Here is a 19,630-nt window from a genome sequence, read left to right on the forward strand (position 1 = left end):
GTCTACCAACTAGATAGCGAACGCTTCAAGAAAATAAAACACACGGTTGATAAGTGCGTCGCCTGGTATCTTCTGCTGTCGTCTGGTTTCAGCACTTCAGTTTTGCAGGAAGCCTTTCGCGTCATGGTAAATACAGCCAGCTAATGGAAAATGCTACGAAATAAAGGCAGAATTCAGTTGTAGAACGTTGCTTGAAGGCCATACTTGCTCCTCGAACGTGTTTACCTCTTCAGTGGCGAATTATGATCGACTACTAATAATTCCGACCTACGTCGACGGCGAGCTTCAGCTTGTGCTACTCTCTGCACAGCGGTCTGCTGAGCCCCACGTTGCCTGGTTGCAGCCGCGCGGTAGGTCTGCGATTCGCTTCTTCAGCAGCGGTTCGTACCTTGCGAGGAGGCTCCATTACGTGTACCGAATAGCAAGCACAGGTAATCCAGGCTACGTGGCGCTCATTTCACATGCCTTGACCGGTGGTACGATACGATAAGGTCAGTAATGATCATGGTTATATGCATCCCCTTCAAAACGCGGTGGCGAAAAATAGTCACCTAGCCTGGTTTAGTTAACCAAGTTGAGCTACATGCAGCATGCAACTGGTGGTGGTAGCAACATTTACATGCAGCATGTAACTGCTATATGCATGCTGCTACATGCAACAGCTAGATGTAGGAGCACCTGATGGAAGATAACGCAACTGCAATGCAAAGTTAGCACGTATCTACGCTACGATGCGCGCATGCCACATTGCGTGACAAATGGCACGATATGATGCTAATGATGATGACGATGGTTAAATAGCACCCCCTTTGAATCAGGACACTGACAAACAGTCACCTAGCCTGCTTGATTGAATCAGGTACGCCATAAATACTTTCATAACAGCTATATTTATACCTCTACCTCACAGCCTTTTTCTTCCTCACGATTCCTTATTTACCTTGGCCCGCTACCTGTGCTGGATGGATGGATGGATGCTATGAGCGTCCTTGTTGGAACGTGGTGTTTCACGGTTGCACCACCAAGCTCCTATTCTTATATTGCCTAATATCCTACCTATGCTAAAGAAAAGAAAAAGAATGAACCGATGAATTTCCATCACCAAAATGTCTGACCCGCAATAGGGAACAATGTTTTTTGTACGCCTCCATTGTTTGTCGTTTCCCTACTTTTCTTCCACCAATCTTCTAATCACCTTTTACTAATCACTACAGCGGACATGTTTACTTTCCCCCTGCTCTCTCTGAACACAAGGACCTCAAGGAGGCTAGAGGGGCCTAAATCGACCGCTGCGCCGATATCGTCACATTCTAATAAAACATGCTCCATCATTTCCCTAGCTTTACCGCAGCAAGGACATGTTTCTACTTCCTTGTTGTATCACGCTTTATAACTGCATGCTCTAAGACATGCCGATCTCGTTTTGAAACGTAATGGGTTTCCCTTTTAGTTATCATAAATTATTTCTTTCCTGATTTCGTTTTTTTCCTCTTATGTACTTACTCGAGGATGGTTTCTTTTCCATTGCCGCCACCAGTGAGATTTTCTCGTCCTTTCGTACGTTCCGCTTGAACAGATTTTGATAGTGCTGCAAGTGTCACTGTGCTGTGCGACGACAGTATTCGGTGACAGTGACCGATTGTGATTGTGTGTCTATGCTCCTTTCTTTCCTTATCTCTACTTTGTTACCACTTTACCTCCCCCTCCCCTCTCTCCCCAGCGTAGGGTAGAAAACCGGATCTTTTTCTCTGGTTAACCTACCTGCCTTTCCCCTTTCCTCTCTATGTCTCTCTCTCTTGCTAACAAAACCGGTCACACACTTGCTGGTAAGTTTCCTAGTTCTTTCCTAGTTTCCTAGCTCTCTGCAGGCGCTCATCATCTCCGGGTCCAGATGGTATATCATACCGAGCCTTGTGCTATCTCGGAGAATCCGCACGGATAGCACTATTGAGTCTCTACAACACCTCATGGCAGGAGGGAAATGTTCCTGACGAATGGAAAGTGAGCCGCCTGGTGCCAATCTTGAAGCAGGGCAAATCCCCGCTAGAGCTCACCTCTTACCGCCCGATAGCGTTGGCCAGCTGTGTAGGAAAGATAATGGAACGGATGATCCTTGGCCGCCTGGAATGGTACCTTGAACACTACAAGATTTATCCGAGTTCCATGGCTGGCTTCCGACGTGACCGCTCTTCCATCGACAATGTAGTTGATCTCGTTTCATATGTCCAGCACGAAAGGTCCCGTAAACGTTTATCTGCAGCTTTATTCCTAGATGTGAAAGGGGCATACGATAACGTATTACATGAGGCTATTCTCGACGCTCTTGTGACGGTTGGCTTAGGTGGTCGAGTATTTTTATGGATTGCAAGTTACCTATCTGCAAGATCATTCTATGTATTAACTGACGATGGGCCAACTACGCGACGCTATACCAGCAAGGGCGTTCCTCAAGGCGGTGCTCTCAGCCCGACGCTATTCAACCTCGCTCTTATTGGGCTTGCTGAACACTTGCCAACTACCACCAAAATTTCAGTATACGCAGACGACATCTGTCTCTGGACTTCGGCAGTGACACGTCCTCAGATACGTGCACGGCTTCAGAGAGCGGCTACTTTGACAGCGAGCTACTTGTGTGAACAAGGTCTCAGCATATCGCCAGAAAAATGCGCCCTAGTGGCGTTTACTCGCAAACCAATGACGCCTTATGTCATCTCAATCAATGGGCGGACCATTTCCTATGTCAGAACCTACAGATTTCTTGGCGTAATTATCGACCGAGACCTCTGTTGGAGCCCGCACGTAGCTTACATGAAACGACGCCTAACAGCAACCTCCCAGTTGTTTAAATACCTGACAGGAAAGACGTGGGGGATGTCAGTAGACGCAATGCTGAGACTCTACAGAGCTCTCTTTCTCGGTTTTTTAAGATACAGTCTACCTGTACTGAACAACACCTGCAAGACAAATATTCGTGTTCTGCAAGCAGCGCGAGCTCAAGCACTCAGAGTTTGTCTTGGTTTGCCGAGATGCACGTCAACTGAGGCAACTATTGCGATTGCTCGGGACCATCCAATGCAGACTCACATCACGGTGGAAACCCTGAGAACGCATATCAGACATTTGGCACGGGCCCCCTATCACCGCCTTGCAACACTACCTTCAGACAGGCACCAAGCATCATTCTCAAAAACTATTGTCAAGTACAACGACAAACTTCCCTCGGGCTTCACCGCTGCATCTAAACCATCGATGCCCCCTTGGTGCCTTGTCAGCCCCACAGTCCATCTCAACGTGCCAGGAATCGGGAAAAAGTCTGAGCTGTCGTCGCCTGTGCTGAAACAACTGTCTCTGCTTCTTCTGCACGTGCGGTACGCAGACCGCGCACATATTTATACTGACGGTTCCACAAACATCCAGTGTTCGTCCGGTGCTGTAGTCGTCCCAGAAAGAGGTATTACCATCAGCTTTAGGACTGGCCACCCAACGACTTCTACATCTGCGGAACTAGCTGCTCTTCGAGCTGCACTTTGTTTTGTCAATCGGGAACCACCTCGACAATGGTCAATTTTCAGCGACTCAAAGGCAGCCCTACAATCTGTACTATCAGCTCTGCGTCGCGGGCCATTCGAACAGCTCGTATTCGATATTAGATGCCTACTCCATACATCACATGAGAAAGGACATCACGTGACGTTTCAGTGGCTGCCAAGTCACTGCGGCGTCATCGGAAATGAAGACGCCGATAAAGCCGCTCGGACAGCTCTTGAAGACACACAGGAAGAGGCCATACCACTTTCACGGTCCGACGCAGCCAGCAGACTTCAAATGCTTGCACGGGAGATCACGCTCTCTCTATGGTGCACACCCAGCAGCCAGACCAACCGCAGCAATCATCAACACGACCTGCCCTCCTTGTTGCATCTATGTATGCCAACCGGACTCCGCCGAAGTGAGGCCACCCTGCTTTATCGCTTATGGCTAGGGGTGGCCTTCACGAAATCTTACTCGTTTCGCATTGGAATGGCCGACAACGCTCTCTGCAATGCCTGTCTTTGCGAGGAGACGCTGGAACACATTCTGTGCGACTGTCCTGAATATAATGTTCAGAGACAGTCCATGGCGTCCGTTCTAGCGCACCTTGACAATAGACCATTGTCAGTTGCAACCATTTTCACATATCGCCGACTGAAGTCATCGCAGCTGAAGGCGACGAAGGGACTACTTCGGTTTATGAAGGATACGGGCTTGGACAAGCGGCTGTGACAGTGATGTCACGTACCGCACAAGAGTGACAGACTGTAACCAACGATGTGTGTGCCGTGTTATGTGCCCTCTATCTCTTCTCCCCATTTTTCATCCCCCCCCCCATCCCGCTCCCATGTGTAGGGTAGCAAACCGGTTAGGCAAAACTGGTTAACCTCCCTGCCTTCCTTCTCCACTTTTTCCTTCCTTCCTTCCTTCTTCCAGTTTGAATCAATGTTTTTCCTCTGCGGAGAGAGAGAGAGAGAGAGAATATGTGAACTCTCTCCCAGCCCATTTACTTTTTGCCATATTCTTCAGCCGTTCTTGATAATCAATTTTACTGTGAGCTTCCCTCCCTTGAAAACTTGTACAGCCCATACTACCATGCACAGCTCCGTTTGTAGTCTTCCCGCAAGCCCCCACTGATCTTTGGTTGCCATCGAGTCGTGATTGTCCCCCTGATTTCTAGGAAACAACCACATTGCCAAATGCGAGTCCTGGAACCATTACACATTTCCACATACTCCGGAGCACCTCATACTTGTACCCCCATAGCGCTCTGTGTTTTATTATATCCGCATTTTCTTCCCATTTCCATTCATCGTTTTTACCTGTGTTTCCATAAATATCTATTGTGTTCGTTTATCCATATACCAGGCTATGTATATTGTTTCACCCGAGGTATTTCCTGGCCCTGTATTGACACTGTTCACTGTTTTCATTGAATACCATGACACCCGATTTTATAACCCTAAACTTAAGACTTAAAATATCGTCTTCCTGACAGCAGATATTAGCCAGACGTTGCATATCACTTTGCTTGTTAGCTAGCAACACAATGTCGTCCACATAAAACGAACCTGGAAGCTTCTGCTCTGCTACTGTAACCGCCTGCTTGTATGAGAGATTAAACCCGATATTACTTCCCTCTAGCACCCTTTCCATCTTTGCCATGTACTTCATAAGCAGCAGTGGGGATAAAAGGCCCCCTGCCTCAGTCACTTGTTGATATCAACTTTCGCCTCGCTCCTCATCCCTTCTCATTCAACGCAAACGGAATTTACTAGGCAAATAAAGGTGGCGTGCCACCTGGTGTAATAATATGCAACTCCAATGCAAAGTGAGCACGTATCGACGCTACGCGGCGCGTATGTCACATCGCGTATCTACTCGCGCCATCACCATCAACTATCAACATGAGCGATTTCGGCACCCCCAAAGAGGCCGTCCTCACCCCGCTCCTCTTCAATATCGCCCTCGTGCGCCCTCCCGATGCCCTGAATCAAATTCCTGGAGTGCTCCATGCCATTTGTGCAATGACATGACAATCTCGACCAGCTCTGGCAACCTGGGCCAGACAGAGGATGCCCTCAAACAGGTCGCGACCGTCATAGAACAGATTGCGTGGAAGAATGGTCTGGAATGTTCCCCGACCAAATCCGAACTACTATAGAGAAATAATTTGTCCTATAACGCACCTCTCAACGTATAACTCAACGAAACCTCACATCCCCAGAGGTAGAAACCGTTCAAATTCTCTAGGCCCTCTACATGATTCGGGGCAACAACTCATTTGCTATCTAAAAACTAGGAACGTCCTGTCTTCAAATCTCCCACATTATTAGCTGGGGGACCAACCGACGGCAAGGCACGAAAGAACGTCACGTACTGTGACCCATCCAGACATTTGTCATCAGTCGCATAACCTATAGCCTTCCTTAACTGAGGATCCTAAAAGCAGGCGAGCACCATATAGACAGAATCATACGTACTAACCTAACGAAGGCTCTGAACCTTCCCCCGTGGACACTCACGGAACGCTTCTTTCAAATGGGGCTCCATAGCACAGCATCCAAATTATTCCAAGCCCATCACACCAAGCAAGTAATACGCCTGACCATCACTAAAACAGGACGGGAAACACTATCATAACTTGGAATTGAAGTTCCCATCCACACGAGAGGAATACAATGCATCCCACGCGAATGGAGACGCACGTTATGATCAAACTACTACCGGGAAACATGCATCCATGGTTTCACAAACACCGACGCCGGTCTGGGCCAAGGCCCACGACAAATACTCAGACACCGAAGGCGCCTTTGTTGATGCGGCTGGACCAGTCTACAGCACAGACACAGCAACCATCATTCACCGTGGACAACATATTGAACCCTATATATAACGTAAAACTATTCCAATATGTTTTTATTACAATCTGCTGACGTCACATTTACGTAACTACCGACGCAAACACCGGGCGGTCACCCGCAAGGTTGTCTGAACAGACCAATCAAACGCCCTCCTCGTTCATAGGAGGTCACTTTTGTTTGCTTGAAAAAAGAATAACATAACATAATAACCTGCGCTGAGCGGCTCGTCTTACCTAATTGGTTGACAAGAGGCGAGGAGTACGCGCAAGTGGAGAGGCATTCGATGGGATGGAGCCACTGCACTGAAAATCGATAACCGGATGAAGAGGGTGGTGCCGTCGTCTGCGATTGGTCCACTTTCACTTACTTAGCGTGCGGTGGCTGGACGAAAATTGTGGCTGCATGCAACGGAAGCTTAAGAATTACGCTGAGACGGATCGTCAGCAAAAAAAGAGTTGGCAGAATGTGGTCGTAAACGTGCCGTAAGTGCTCAAAAACATTCCGTGGCCACGCAAAAAGTTTTATTACACGCAAATAAACACATGCTCTCCTGCAGCTGCGAGTAGCCAGTGCCTGAGCGATCGGCGGCAGCCATCTTTTATTCTTTTCGGAACGGGCAGCATGCGGCTATTCAGAAGAAAATTCAGATTTTTTTTCAGCATAATAATGCCTTATTTTGAATTGTAGCACGAAGTGACACTGAGAGAGACTAGAAGCAGACCGGACGAGTGGTAACTCTCAACTAAATTACACTGAAACTAAAGATATATATATATATATATATATATATATATATATATATATATATATATATATATATATATAGGTAATTGAAAATGCCGCAGCATATGAATCCAAGATTCAAGATCATGTTGCCATACCAACTCACCCAACTTTCTATCCTTTTGCATTACATATTAATGCATCTTTAACGCATATACGTCACTTCGACGCGGCGAGTTTTTGCGCTTTTGTGGCGTCGCGTGACAGGCAGGTGAAGCTGGTGCATCCCGAAAACTTTTGACCAATAGCCGAAGGCTAATGGAGAAAAGACATCGAATCAGAAATAACTATTTTTCTTTTTTTCTGTCAAATCATTCTGTCAAATCAGTGTGTACACATAGTATCAGATGGGCACCTATCGCGGTTTTCGTGACGTCGCAGGACAGACAGGTTAAGTGGGGGGTGGTCCGAAAAAGTTTTGGACCAGTCACGGAGGGCTGATTGCAGAATTTGAATAGAAAAGTTTGGAATAGCTTTACATTAGAGCGGCCCTTTATTGCGTCCCGGCTAGAAACAGACGCAACTAGCATGGAAGAAGCAGCACTTGATTTTGTCCTACGAAAGACCGGATCTACCTTCCTTCTCATGGACTCACAAGGAGCCTACCACAATTTCCGCAAAGGCCTGATTGGCCCCATTGCGCATCGAATACTCACACAGCTACCATCCCTAACGCTCAGAGGGAAACTGCAAACATCTGATATGGATACCAGGCTACTGCGGAGTTAGAGCATGGAGCTCGGGCAGATCTCGGCCCGAGAATTACTCTCTCGGACTTTCGTCCCCCGCATATCGCACCCTCTCTCAACTATGCGTATGGTCCCGCCTCTCACATAGACCGAAATTTTTCAACACCAAAAACTCAATAGCTGGAAACTGCTGCCCCCGGGATCCAAACTCAGTAAAGAATTCCAGGTAATTTGGCGTCGCCTGCAGACAAATTCCTACCCCAACCCATACATACCAAGATAGATCCCGACGCACACACACCACAGTCAGGTGCTGCTACAATCAAACAGCACCTTGTATCACGTGTTATGCGAATGTCAACACCATCCATCCAGACAAAACAGAACACGACACAACCAGAAAAGGGTGCAAGGCAGCTCTGTCCTGCTCAGATCCGAAACCAGAGAGCCCCCCGTGAAATGGGCGAAGACAGCTGCCCGCGCCAATGGGATCCCGGACTAATGATCCCACTCACCGAACTTCTCATTTCAGAGTCTAAATAAATGTTTTATTCTGTTTCTCTCCTCGAGAGCTAGGACGTGTTTGTAGCGCATTTCTGACTGCAAGTTAGCATGTTAAAAAAAAAGAACGCTGGCGTGACTCAGTGACAGAGGACCTGACCCCCGCGCAGCGGGCCCGGCTTCGATCCCAGCGGGACTTGGCTATTTGTTTCTTATCATTCCCGGCGATCATTCCCGGGCATTCCCGGGATTATCATTCCCGGACACCGCCGGTGGCGGCCGTGGCGGTGGACACCATCGCCAAGAAAAACGGCTATTGGAATGAGTCTGTAACAGCTCGTGCTGTAAAAGCTTGGCCTGAGGATGAGAGACATACAGTGACAATCATTCGGGCTTCAAGTTCGGGTTTCCTTTTTTTTTTGTTCTTATTTTGAAAGCTATGTTCTGCTTAAATTAACCAACAGCATTCTCACGCAATTCAAGATTTCAAACACCAAACCACGGGTGCAATGACCATTTTCTCCTCACCGTTGATGCAGGGGTTCCGTCCTCCTTCTCCCACCGTATGCTGGGTTGCGGTTGACCCTGCGCTGAGCAAGGCAGTACGGCACCTGTCTCGCTCGAAAATTCCACCATGGTTGGAGGCTCTAGCACGATCGTGGGACCACGGCTGCCAGTGCGATGGGAACTCGATGCCGAAGCTGCAAAACAGAGAAGCCCGCCATTCATGTCTGCTCCTCTTCCTTCAATGTACTTCGTCCTTCTCTCACATTCCCAAACTACAAAAAAGTCAAGAAGTTTCTACGCCTGTTCATAATCAACAACAAAGTCCAAATGCTGAAGTGAGTGCTGTCAGGTTTCACAAAACTCAAGGCTTATCCAATTTTCAGGTGTATAAGGCATTATCATTTTTTTTTGCCAGCGTCTAGAAATGGTGTCAATTCTAACAGTATTTCTTGTGACAACGTAACATCGATCTGAACCTAATCTTTGGCAAAACGAGAATTGAAACAAGCTACGTGGCTATGCCATATACATTTTCGGACAGTGGCCCGTGCACTAAGCGGTTGCAGCGTCGTGTTATGAGAATCTTGACGTATAGCGCTTCGTTGTACGCTTCTCCCGTTGCCAGCCGCCTAGGTGCCCCGGGAGGAACCCCTCTTTACCTTTTATAGCTCGGTTAGTACTGACAACCTGATCATTTACACATTCATAAATGGCTTGGAAACACGCCATCGGAAGATGGGTAAACTATACTCAGTCGCGCTTCTTTTTTTTGTTTGGCTTCTTCAATAAAATGTTGCATCACGGCGGAGCCTCCAGCTTCGTACGTGTAAAAAGAAAATGCCACGTGTTCGCTCCCTGTGAGACGCGCATTTCCACTGCATGTTCGTATGAAGAGAGTTTTCTTTTTATAGCCGCTCCACTTAAAATGTTTCATATTTGGTCAGTTCGGAGTTGTCAAATCAGAAAGGCATCAGATTAGACAAAAAAATTACCTCAATTGTGTTCACAGCTGGTGTGAAGAGTGGGGAATGACTATAAAGACGAATAAGGTGCTGCGTGATGAAGATAAGTAACTCCCAGTCAGTCTTACACTGTACCTATTGGCTGTACTGTGCTCAGTAATGTTGCGGCCTATATGTACCTCGGTGTAACGCTAACAGAACATATCAGCTGGAAGTACCATACTGAACGTATTTGTGCTAGCGCTCTTTGTAAATTAAGGGTCTTCGCCGTAAGCCTTCAGCAGCAGCCCAACCGGTGAAGTTTGCAGCTTATGCCACATAAGTACTATCTCATCCCGAATATGCTTCAGCTCTGTTGGATCCACACACAAATGAAAATATTGCTAAATTAGAACGATTACAACGAACTGCAGCCAGGTTCATCTGTAATCAATACAGGCAAACAATAGCTTGTCAGAGATGCTAAGTTCTCTTAATTTTCAATTCCTCCATTCGAGGCGAGCAACGAGATTGGATTTCATGTACCTAATATATAATGGTAAACTCAAAACAAATAAATCGTGATATCTGTGTCCTATTTCTCGCGCAGTCACTCGCCAGAACCACGGAAGAATGATCGCAGATTTACGTGCGTTGAGCAATACACATAAACACTCTTCTTCTTTTCCTATGAGTATTAAACAACGGAATGCGTTACCGAAAAAATGTTGCTCACACTGCAATCACCAATACACTTATTGCAATATTAGAGCGTGTTAACTGAAATATTGGCTGTATATTTTGACCTTTTCTGTGCCTCGGTTTTCTCGGGCCTCACACGTGTATATATTTTCTCTATACACACCCCTGCTTGGACTCAAACGAGTCTGCAGTATTTATAAATAAATAAAATGTTGCGTTTAGCCTTATAGCAATGTCGGGCTACCCGACAAGTTCTTGGATGCCAGTTCAGCTGAGACAAACTATGGCATACAGCTAAGCGTGCGACTCATTTATTACAGTGATAACGGAATCGAGCATCATCTAAAAATATCCAGATACTAGTACAAAGCGCTGCGTAATAAAACTTAAAATACAAGCTTCAATGTTATGCGGAGTCTTTTCATCTTTAGTCGTAAAGCGCATTAAGTATTCAAGTCCCTTTAGCCTTCAAGTAACCTAGCGATACGACTAAAAAAAATGTTAAAAGACGGGGGAGGGGTCAGGACAGCCGGACATCACCCCCCCCCCCTGGATCCGCGCATGCTATTGACACCCTTTCAGGCCTTCAACTCGATGGTCACACTAACCTCCCGGTTTGCGTCGCATCGGTAAGCATTAGGGTTGACTTTTCCGTGGGTTCTCGCGTGAAATAGAATCTTACGGGCCCAAAGCCTCTATTTTGTGCGTAATTAATTGCCACCGTTACAAACGCATCGCTAGCGTAGAAGTGGAAAACACATGGTACGATGCGGCACTCATCTTGTACCCCAACAGCCGCATACCAACTATTTTCAGCGAGTCCTGACAGGATGCGGCGTCGTGCTCGACACCTTACTAGCTGCCTTGATATTGTTGTACGACGGCTGGTGTGAGTGGACGGCCGCAGTGAATCACAACGAGGATTGCCTGCTGTGACGATGCCTGCCAGAGAGGTGTCACCGCCGGGAGGCTGTTACCTCGCCGATCCGATAATCACGGTCGGAGCGTTCGTACCTATCCCCGCTCACAGCGGCATACGATTAGGCTAGGATTTGTTTCTGACACAAAGTAGCCGCTAATAGAACAAACATATGTCGAAACGGCGCCTATTCTGCAACACAGTACCCAGAGTGCTAAAGCACTGGCCAGATCAGGCACCGCAATGTGAGGGCATTTCGCAAGTGGGCAGCATGCATGACGCCAATCGTCTCAACCAATCGACTCGCTTAACTTGCACATTTGCTCTTTGCACCGGCGGCGTCAAAAAAACTAATTCTACCCATTTATGCACGTCATGAATGTACAAACTTTAATAGCTTTGGCATAAATATGCTTTCACGAGATAGATCGCAATAAAGAGCCGTTGGCCGCGATGTCTAGGGAGCTAGGCGTTACTGCCTCTATAGGCGGCTGTCAGTGGACAGCGCGACGCGTTGTGATGTATGTACAAGCCACTCGCGCCAGTGTGCCCTTAGTGATAATGATCATGTAAAATAAAGCATTATGCAAATATGTTTGTTTGGTACTCCCTTAGGAGGGTTCGGAGTCTTCCAAACGCACATGTAGATACATGGGGCTTCGGATTAGGGCTTACCGTGTGCGTCGCTTGATCGTTGGAACGCCCCTCCTATGTGTCCCGAATCGTCTTATGCCACAAGACGAAGCCCATACAGCCGAGTGCATGACCGGACGTCGCGTCGTAGTTAGTGTTTCCTAGTATTTTTTTTATTGATATAATATAAGGAGATGATGGCGCACCATTTAACGCGCCAGCTACTCCATATCTCTTCAGTGGCTCCCTCATACATCATACAGGGTTCAGGATTGCACCAGGACTAATCACGCAACGTTTGCACAGGAAGACTATGGCGTTAGAAACACATGGTACATGCAATATACAAGGTAAATTTCTCCACAGTTATGTAGATAAACGTCTCAAAAGTACAAATGATATTATCGCCTAATAACACAGTGTCTAGTCAGCGAGTGGTACATACATCGTGCAAATGCATTATTTTTTTTTTTTTTCACATGACTTGGCACATTGTATTGAAATGCCGAAATATTCACCCAGCAAGATCCGTAGAGAGTGCGCACCTCGAAGAAGCGTTGGGATTCAAAGAAGATGGGAGGATTACCCGATAAGCAGTCGAGATAAGTTAGAGAGGTTTAGAGTATTGGTGGGAAAAAAAAGGCAGGAGAAAGATTGATAGAGTAGGAGTCATTGCAAGTGTAGGTAACAGTGCAATATAGCGCTGTGCTTCAAATACGAATGTTAAGATTTTTTTAAAGACCCCCATCAACGCATCCCAAGTCCCAGACGCCATTATACGTTTTTCGGCGCCTCCACCACACAGGGTCGCGCCTATTTTGTATAGCGCCGTGGCGACGCCTACGTTTTACTGCTGCGGCTAACGTCCCTTGAAAGACCAAGCCGCTGCCCTCCAACTAACCCATCTATAGCCCCCAGACTCGGTGTCGCCACCTTCAAAATTAACCGACGCACTGCTTCTGCGCCACTCAAGCCATTCTTTCTACTCATGTCTTCTTACTCACCACTGACCGGCTTACTGGCTCTCCTAAAACCACAAACGCTCGCCGCCAGCGACACCTAGGCCTTCTGTTCAGTTCTCTGAAGGCTTCCTAACCTGTCGCTTTCCCAACACCCTCCTATATCTTTTTTTTTTCTTCAGCCTTCCAACTCTCCCGTTCTTGTCCCCTCGTCTCAAGAACCACGCCTAGCGGCGTCAAGCCGGAGGGCTCATTTTCTTTTCGATCTCCATCTTTACAGCCAGCCGCCACTGACAATGACCGCACATGACGTCCCTCTACTAACCTGTTAAAGCTAACTTGCCGAGAATAACAAGGCCACCTTTAATGAAGATGGGACCTCCTATCGAAATGTTGGTCAGCCTTTCTGAGGCACCTTATCCCTATTTACAACCTTTACAACACATGATCCAAATCATACGGGGAAGGCGGGGGGTGGTAATTCAATACGATGAGCAAAACGAGAACAAGGTGAAAACAAGAGCCAACGTTCCAACAAGCGGACTTGTCCTTTTCAAGGCGACATATGCTTTCCTCGCCATAGTATATATAGGTGGGGTTCAGTATACTATATATAGGTGCAGTATATGTATATAGGTGGGATGTGAAGGTTGTGGGATCGTTCGCCCCCTGCGGCCAGTTGTTTTTTCATTCACTTTCATTTCCATTAATTTATCGTTTCTTTATTTCATTACCTAAGTAAAGCTAATTTCCCTTATGTTGTCCTTGGGGGTCAGTGTTTGTTGACTTCTTATGATATCTCAAATATAAATGCATTTCAGACAAATGACAGCAACAGTGGCTGTTTTCGAATTGTATTCGTTGAACCAGTGATCTGCAATTATGCATGCATGAAACCCGCACAGGACATAATTAGCCACCATTGAAGAAAAGGCGCATCGAGCTTCCCATCACAGGGAATAACAGAACGCAAACCTAACGCAGTACCTGCCATTGATCCCAATGGCCATTTGCATTCAGTTGCGCTACATAGTTGTTAGCATAAGGGAAGTATCACACGGAAAGAGCTAGAAAATTAATCGGTGGAGAAAGCGCACAAAAGACAAGCAATAATGAGAGACGCGGACGCGCATTGCACTGTTATCCATAATTGTTTCGCCTTCGTACTTGCGTATCGTGCGCGACGCACAACGACTTATGCATTATCAATTCACCCGAAACCGCTACTCGCTGCTTATTAGACCGGCAATATCATTTTCAACTTTTCCCAATCGTGTATAGCTGTGGCCCAGTATCATTACGTGAACTAAATATACCCGAGTTTCTGGTTGGGTAAGTTGATAAGCTCTGCTGTGCACGCGATAGCGCGATTTTGTGCCAGCGCACACTGAGGAAGACAAGCAGGACAGGCACTACGCTTCAACTTTTTTATTCGTAGCCTGGAACTTGGCACAGAAAAAATTAACATGCGGGAACGCCTACCATCGATACCACGCATAGCAAACAACCCTAACAAATAGTATGGTTAGCTTTGGAAGATAGCCACGCAGTTGTTGCAGTGGTCGTACTTTCGGCCAAATTATCTATGAAAGCAGTGCTGCCGCATTTATTTCTATGCCTACGGGACTTGAAATGGTCGAAAGAACCAAGCGGCCCCGAATTTATGAAAATTTTCTTTCGGAAATAGTGCTTGCCGTTCGCCTGCCTGCTTATGCGAACAGCTCTTCTGTAAGAACATTTATTTTTCTATATACACGCACACGATATTTATTAATATGCACGTAGAAAGAGGTTGGAGTGCGATAGACGCAAGGTGCGCTTCTGACTGGATGTACTGATGTCGCCGACGCTGTCTTCTCACTGGCCATGAGATGGGAAAGAAAAATACTTGTCAGCTAGGGCAGAATGCACTTAGTATTGGGAACGTAATCCGCTTCAGTAAACGTTAACTGCGCGTAATATGATATGTCCAGGGTCCCTTCCTTTCTGATAATACTTGAATTTCCGAGTTTCGCACCCCGAACAAATTTGATGAAATAGGAGTCAGACACCTCTTCTCGGCGAAGTTCCGCCTTTTCGTCAAGGGTCTAAAACCCCACCCGTATATTAAAATCAATAAATTCCAAATTTCTTTTTGAGTTAATGGCAACGAGAATTAAAATCGTCTTCTTCGGAACAAATGCGCCTAAAGCGCTGTGCCTTGCTGTATGGAATCGCAGTCTTGCAATGATGCACGTGGCTGCTTTCAAAATGAAGAAATTCGTGATTATCACTTCGCTTTTTGTAGAGTTTTGTGATTAGGCGTCCATCGGAAATAGTAAGAGTCACGTCAAGGAAGTCTACAGACGATGGTGAGTAATGATCTGTGAATTTGATAGCGGGGTGTTTCTGGTTTAATGCGACAATGAAGTGTAAGAGTTCTGTTTCGTTGTGTGTCCAAATACAAAATCTATCGTGGATGTAGCGAGTAAAGTAGATAGGTTTTAGTCGTACACTCTTAAGGAATGCCTCATAGAGCACTCTCGTGAAGGCGTTTGCATAGTTAAGGCCTATTTTCGCTCCAATCGATGTTCCACCAATTTGTACATAATGAGAATTCTTAAATTCAAAGTTGTTCAACTCGAGAACTAACATCAACAGAAACTCGAGGATTGAGATGTCAATCGGGATATTACACTAGAGGTGTTCATAGGAGTTCAAGGCAGCCTGAATGCCATCCGTATGGGGAATATTCATGTAGAAGGAAGTGACATCCATCGTCACCAGAAGCGAGCCTTCAGGAACTGTTAGATCTATTATGTCGTTAAGAAAAGCATTAGTATCCTTAACGAAAGAAGAAACTGTGGCTGGAATAAATTTGATTAAATTGTCGACGTAACCAGAGATTTTTCTGTGACTGTTCTTATGCCGGATACAGTGGGACGGCTTGGATTACCTGGTTTATGGATCTTGGGCAGCAAGTAAAAGCGTCGGCTATTGAACTAAGTGGGATCAAGGAGCGTGCTATCTTCTGCTGCTTCACCACTGCTTTTTACGGTGTCCTTAATGACGGCAAGGAATTCGTCGGTAGGACTACAGCGAAGTTCTTTAGAAAATGTGCCGTCAGATAATTGTCTCACAACTTCCTTTATGTAATTTTTTTGTCGTTATCACGACCAAGCCACCCTTGTCCACCGGTTTCATAACAATATCATCGCGTGTGCATAGGCTTCTAAGAACATCGGATTCGCTATTGGAAAGCTTTGTCTGGAATGGGGCGTGTGTCTTAAATATATATATATATATATATATATATATATATATATATATATATATGTGTGTGTGTGTGTGTGTGTGTGTGTGTGTGTGTGTGTGTGTGTGTGTGTGTGTGTGTGTGTGTGTGTGTGTGTGTGTGTGTGTGTGTGTGTGTGTGTGTGTGTGTGTGCACAAGCTTGTTACCCTACTAGTAGGCGCGTTTACGCGAATGCGACTATGGCGCATCACATCATTTTCTGCCCGGCGCGTACATGTAAACGGCAGTAATAAACCAATAAGCAAACCCAGCGCTCACACACCTCCTTTTCTTTGTTAAGAAAAGTGCAGAAAGTAAAGTAAACACAGAATGCACAAGCACATCTTTATTTCCTTTTTATGTGCTTTTTTATCAAATGTGTAAATAATACCAGCCAACGAGTATTTAGGCAAGTTCGTCACAAGACTTGCGAAGAACTCTCTGTGTCATTATGTTTTCCTGTGAGTTATTTCGCATCTTTACTGCTATGGCGCGTACAACTGCCCTCCCCCCTCCCCACTCTTCAGCCCTCCTCATGGTTTCTAGCATCAAAAAGAAAACCGAGTTGACAATTCTGGCACAGCAGCAGACCACATTACTATTCCTGCATCAGAAACGCAGTGGACGTCTTCACCTCAACACGGCTGGTTCGTTTTCCTGCACAAGCTCAGCAGGTGCAGTGTTTATTCCCCCGCGATCCATCAACATCAAATTCAAAGCGTGTATCATTTAACGTCATCGACGGTTTCAGAACTCACCGTCCTGCGTCCTGCTTTGGAGCACGTAATTTAAGGACAGTCACAGGAATGGTCCATCTTCTTCGACTCCAAGGCAGCTATAGCTATCCAGTGTCTTATGTCACCGTTTCATGATGGGTCTATTGAACGTTTACTCGCTGCGATAAGACTAATTCATTTCCATGTGATGGACAAAGGACACAACATCGAATGCCAATGGATACCGGACCATTGCGGCGTCTATGGTAATGACAATGTGGATGAGGCTGCGCGATCTGGCCGTGATGATATAGGTATACTGCATAGCACTGCCACCGTTGAGAACTGACGCAGCCAAAACGTTTCGCTCGATAGCACGCTAATTGACAGCGGCTCAAAAAAACTCAGTGAAATTCACAAACACTCGTCTCCATAATTCGGATGGACATCTACAGCTTCGTCTTCCGCCAAAGATGTCTCGAGCTAAAGAAACGCTTGTGTGCCGGCTTTTGCCTTAGCGTGGCCTTCCCAAACGCCTATTCATTTCTCATTGGAATGGCTGACAACCCAGCATACGACCACTGTAGCTGCGAGGAGAGAATCGCGTGTCTTGTTGTTGGTGTTCGCGTTAGAGCACGCCTAGCAGAGCACCACATGAGACAGACAGAACAATCGCCTTTCGTCGAAAACCAAAATCATCGGAGACTGGTCGCGTGCGTCCTCAGCAGAGTAGGCGTTGAACGCGTTATTGCGCTTTTTCTGGACAAACGGACGTAGTGAAGAGGGTGAAAAGTGTCGCGTGCCACATGGTGATCATGTACAAGATTTCGCTTTTTTTCTTCTTTTTGCTCGTGTCGCTTTTCTAACACCTTTTACTTGCTTTGAACCCTCACCCCCGCACAAGGTACCCAGCCGGTTTACACCGGCTAACCACTCTGTACTTCTCTCTCTACTTTTTTTCTCTCTCGTTGACTTGCTGATGTAAAACGTACGTTCGTGTCAAAGAGGAGCACGCTGCTTATGTGAATACTTCGTGAACGTTACAATGAAAATCCTGAGCTTTCAGCTACTACAACAAAAAACCCGAATTCTCACCTGGCTTCCTCTTCAAGAAGAGCACCAGTTTTTATGCCCAAATTTAAAAATAAAGAAACCATAGACCCTACGACGAAGGACTCATTTATGCACGAGCGCAATAACAACAAAACATGTCTGTCGGCTTATTGCGTCAATGAAATGCGTGCGCACCCCTCGACACAATAAGAGATAGCAGGCTTCAGGTTTCAAATTGAATTGGCTGTTTTTATGAGACCTACTGGTACCTTTCAGATATCTCTTACACATATCTCCTCGAAAAATTCGCGTAGAATTTTCCGAAAAGAAGTTCACACGAATGGGGTGGGCAGACAAATCAATTGAATCGCAAAAGAGCTCGCTGTCCTGGGTGATACCATGCAACAGAGTTACAAAGCGTAATATAAGTTCCTTTTATGCAGGTCCTCCATCTCATTACATCAGTTTAGTATTCAGGAACAGTAAGCGAATAAATAGATAATGAGAGCGTAATCTGGTAGAACATGGCCTCGTTATCCATGAACGGCCTTAGACAGGGCATTCGGTTACTGACCTTATGGTTGGCGATGAGCCGAATACAGAACAATAAAATACGAGGGCAGCTACAACGTCACAGTTAGGCCGCCTCTCGTATGGCTTGAGCGCGCATAAATCAAATAGCCTACTGCTGAAAGAAATTTGAGAGTTACTCAAAGGCAAAATTTAATTGCCGCACAGAGCCGCGATGGCGGACCTTATGATGAAAAGGCAGTCACCAAGACAACAGCGGAGGGACAATTATGAAGATGATGACCAGATGACGATGATGATGATGGCAAAACTGGAAACAATAAGCCTGACATAGCCCCACCCCTCACACGTCGATTACCTGGGTCCGAATGTTGGAGGGCGAAAAACAAGCTTGTTTTTCGGGTGCACTGTTCTTATTCCCTTCAAATGCGATTGTAGCCTTTATGCTCATATTGGAAGAAAACATCAAGAGCGTAAAAATAGTGCATGGTTATGATATTAAAAATGGCGCCAGTGTGCGCGATACACGTGTCACCTATCGATTACTACTTCTTTCGGGCATACAGCTTATTTCTTACGTAGAGACGAACAACTACCCCCGGGGTCGGGGCGGTCAGCGCCAAGCGCAAGAAGGCGTGTTGAATTTTTTAAGAGGTTCATTTATTTCCTAGTCCGAAAAATTTATTTCTCTTGCGACCCCTGCTGCCAAATTCATCTCGCCCACAGGGGAACTTGTTCACTGAAGGCGGTATTTTTGTTTTTGTGCGGAGCCTACCCGAGAAATTTGGGTGCCGGAAAAAACAAAAAATTTATGAAGGAAATATCTGTGTAATATGTGTACGATTTCGTATTCTTTTATGCCGTCGGCAAGACGACTTATTTTTGGAGTGAAACTGAGCAGTGAGCCAAGCAGTATTGATGGTTTTATCTTCGTGCGAGACGTTTCCAAACAGAATTTTCCAATATGAATGCCGACATCGTCGAACTAAGGCTGCAATAGAGTACATATTTGTTCGTGCGTTGCCGAGCG

The 19,630-nt window shown here is 46.1% G+C and overlaps 1 protein-coding gene across 1 annotated transcript in view; it reads right to left on the reverse strand.

Annotated features, from left to right (window-relative positions):
* LOC142578267 (cell adhesion molecule Dscam1-like) overlaps positions 1 to 9,187 on the reverse strand; it is a 207,898-nt gene extending 198,711 nt beyond the window's left edge. The window contains exon 1 of the mRNA XM_075687668.1: positions 8,897 to 9,187. Within this exon, the coding sequence (XP_075543783.1) occupies positions 8,897 to 9,097 (201 nt within the window). The 5' untranslated portion in view covers positions 9,098 to 9,187. The remainder of the gene's footprint in view (positions 1 to 8,896) is intronic.
* Positions 9,188 to 19,630: the final 10,443 nt, after the last annotated feature.

Source organism: Dermacentor variabilis, chromosome 4, assembly GCF_050947875.1.
Source record: "Dermacentor variabilis isolate Ectoservices chromosome 4, ASM5094787v1, whole genome shotgun sequence".
NCBI lineage: Eukaryota > Metazoa > Arthropoda > Arachnida > Ixodida > Ixodidae > Dermacentor > Dermacentor variabilis.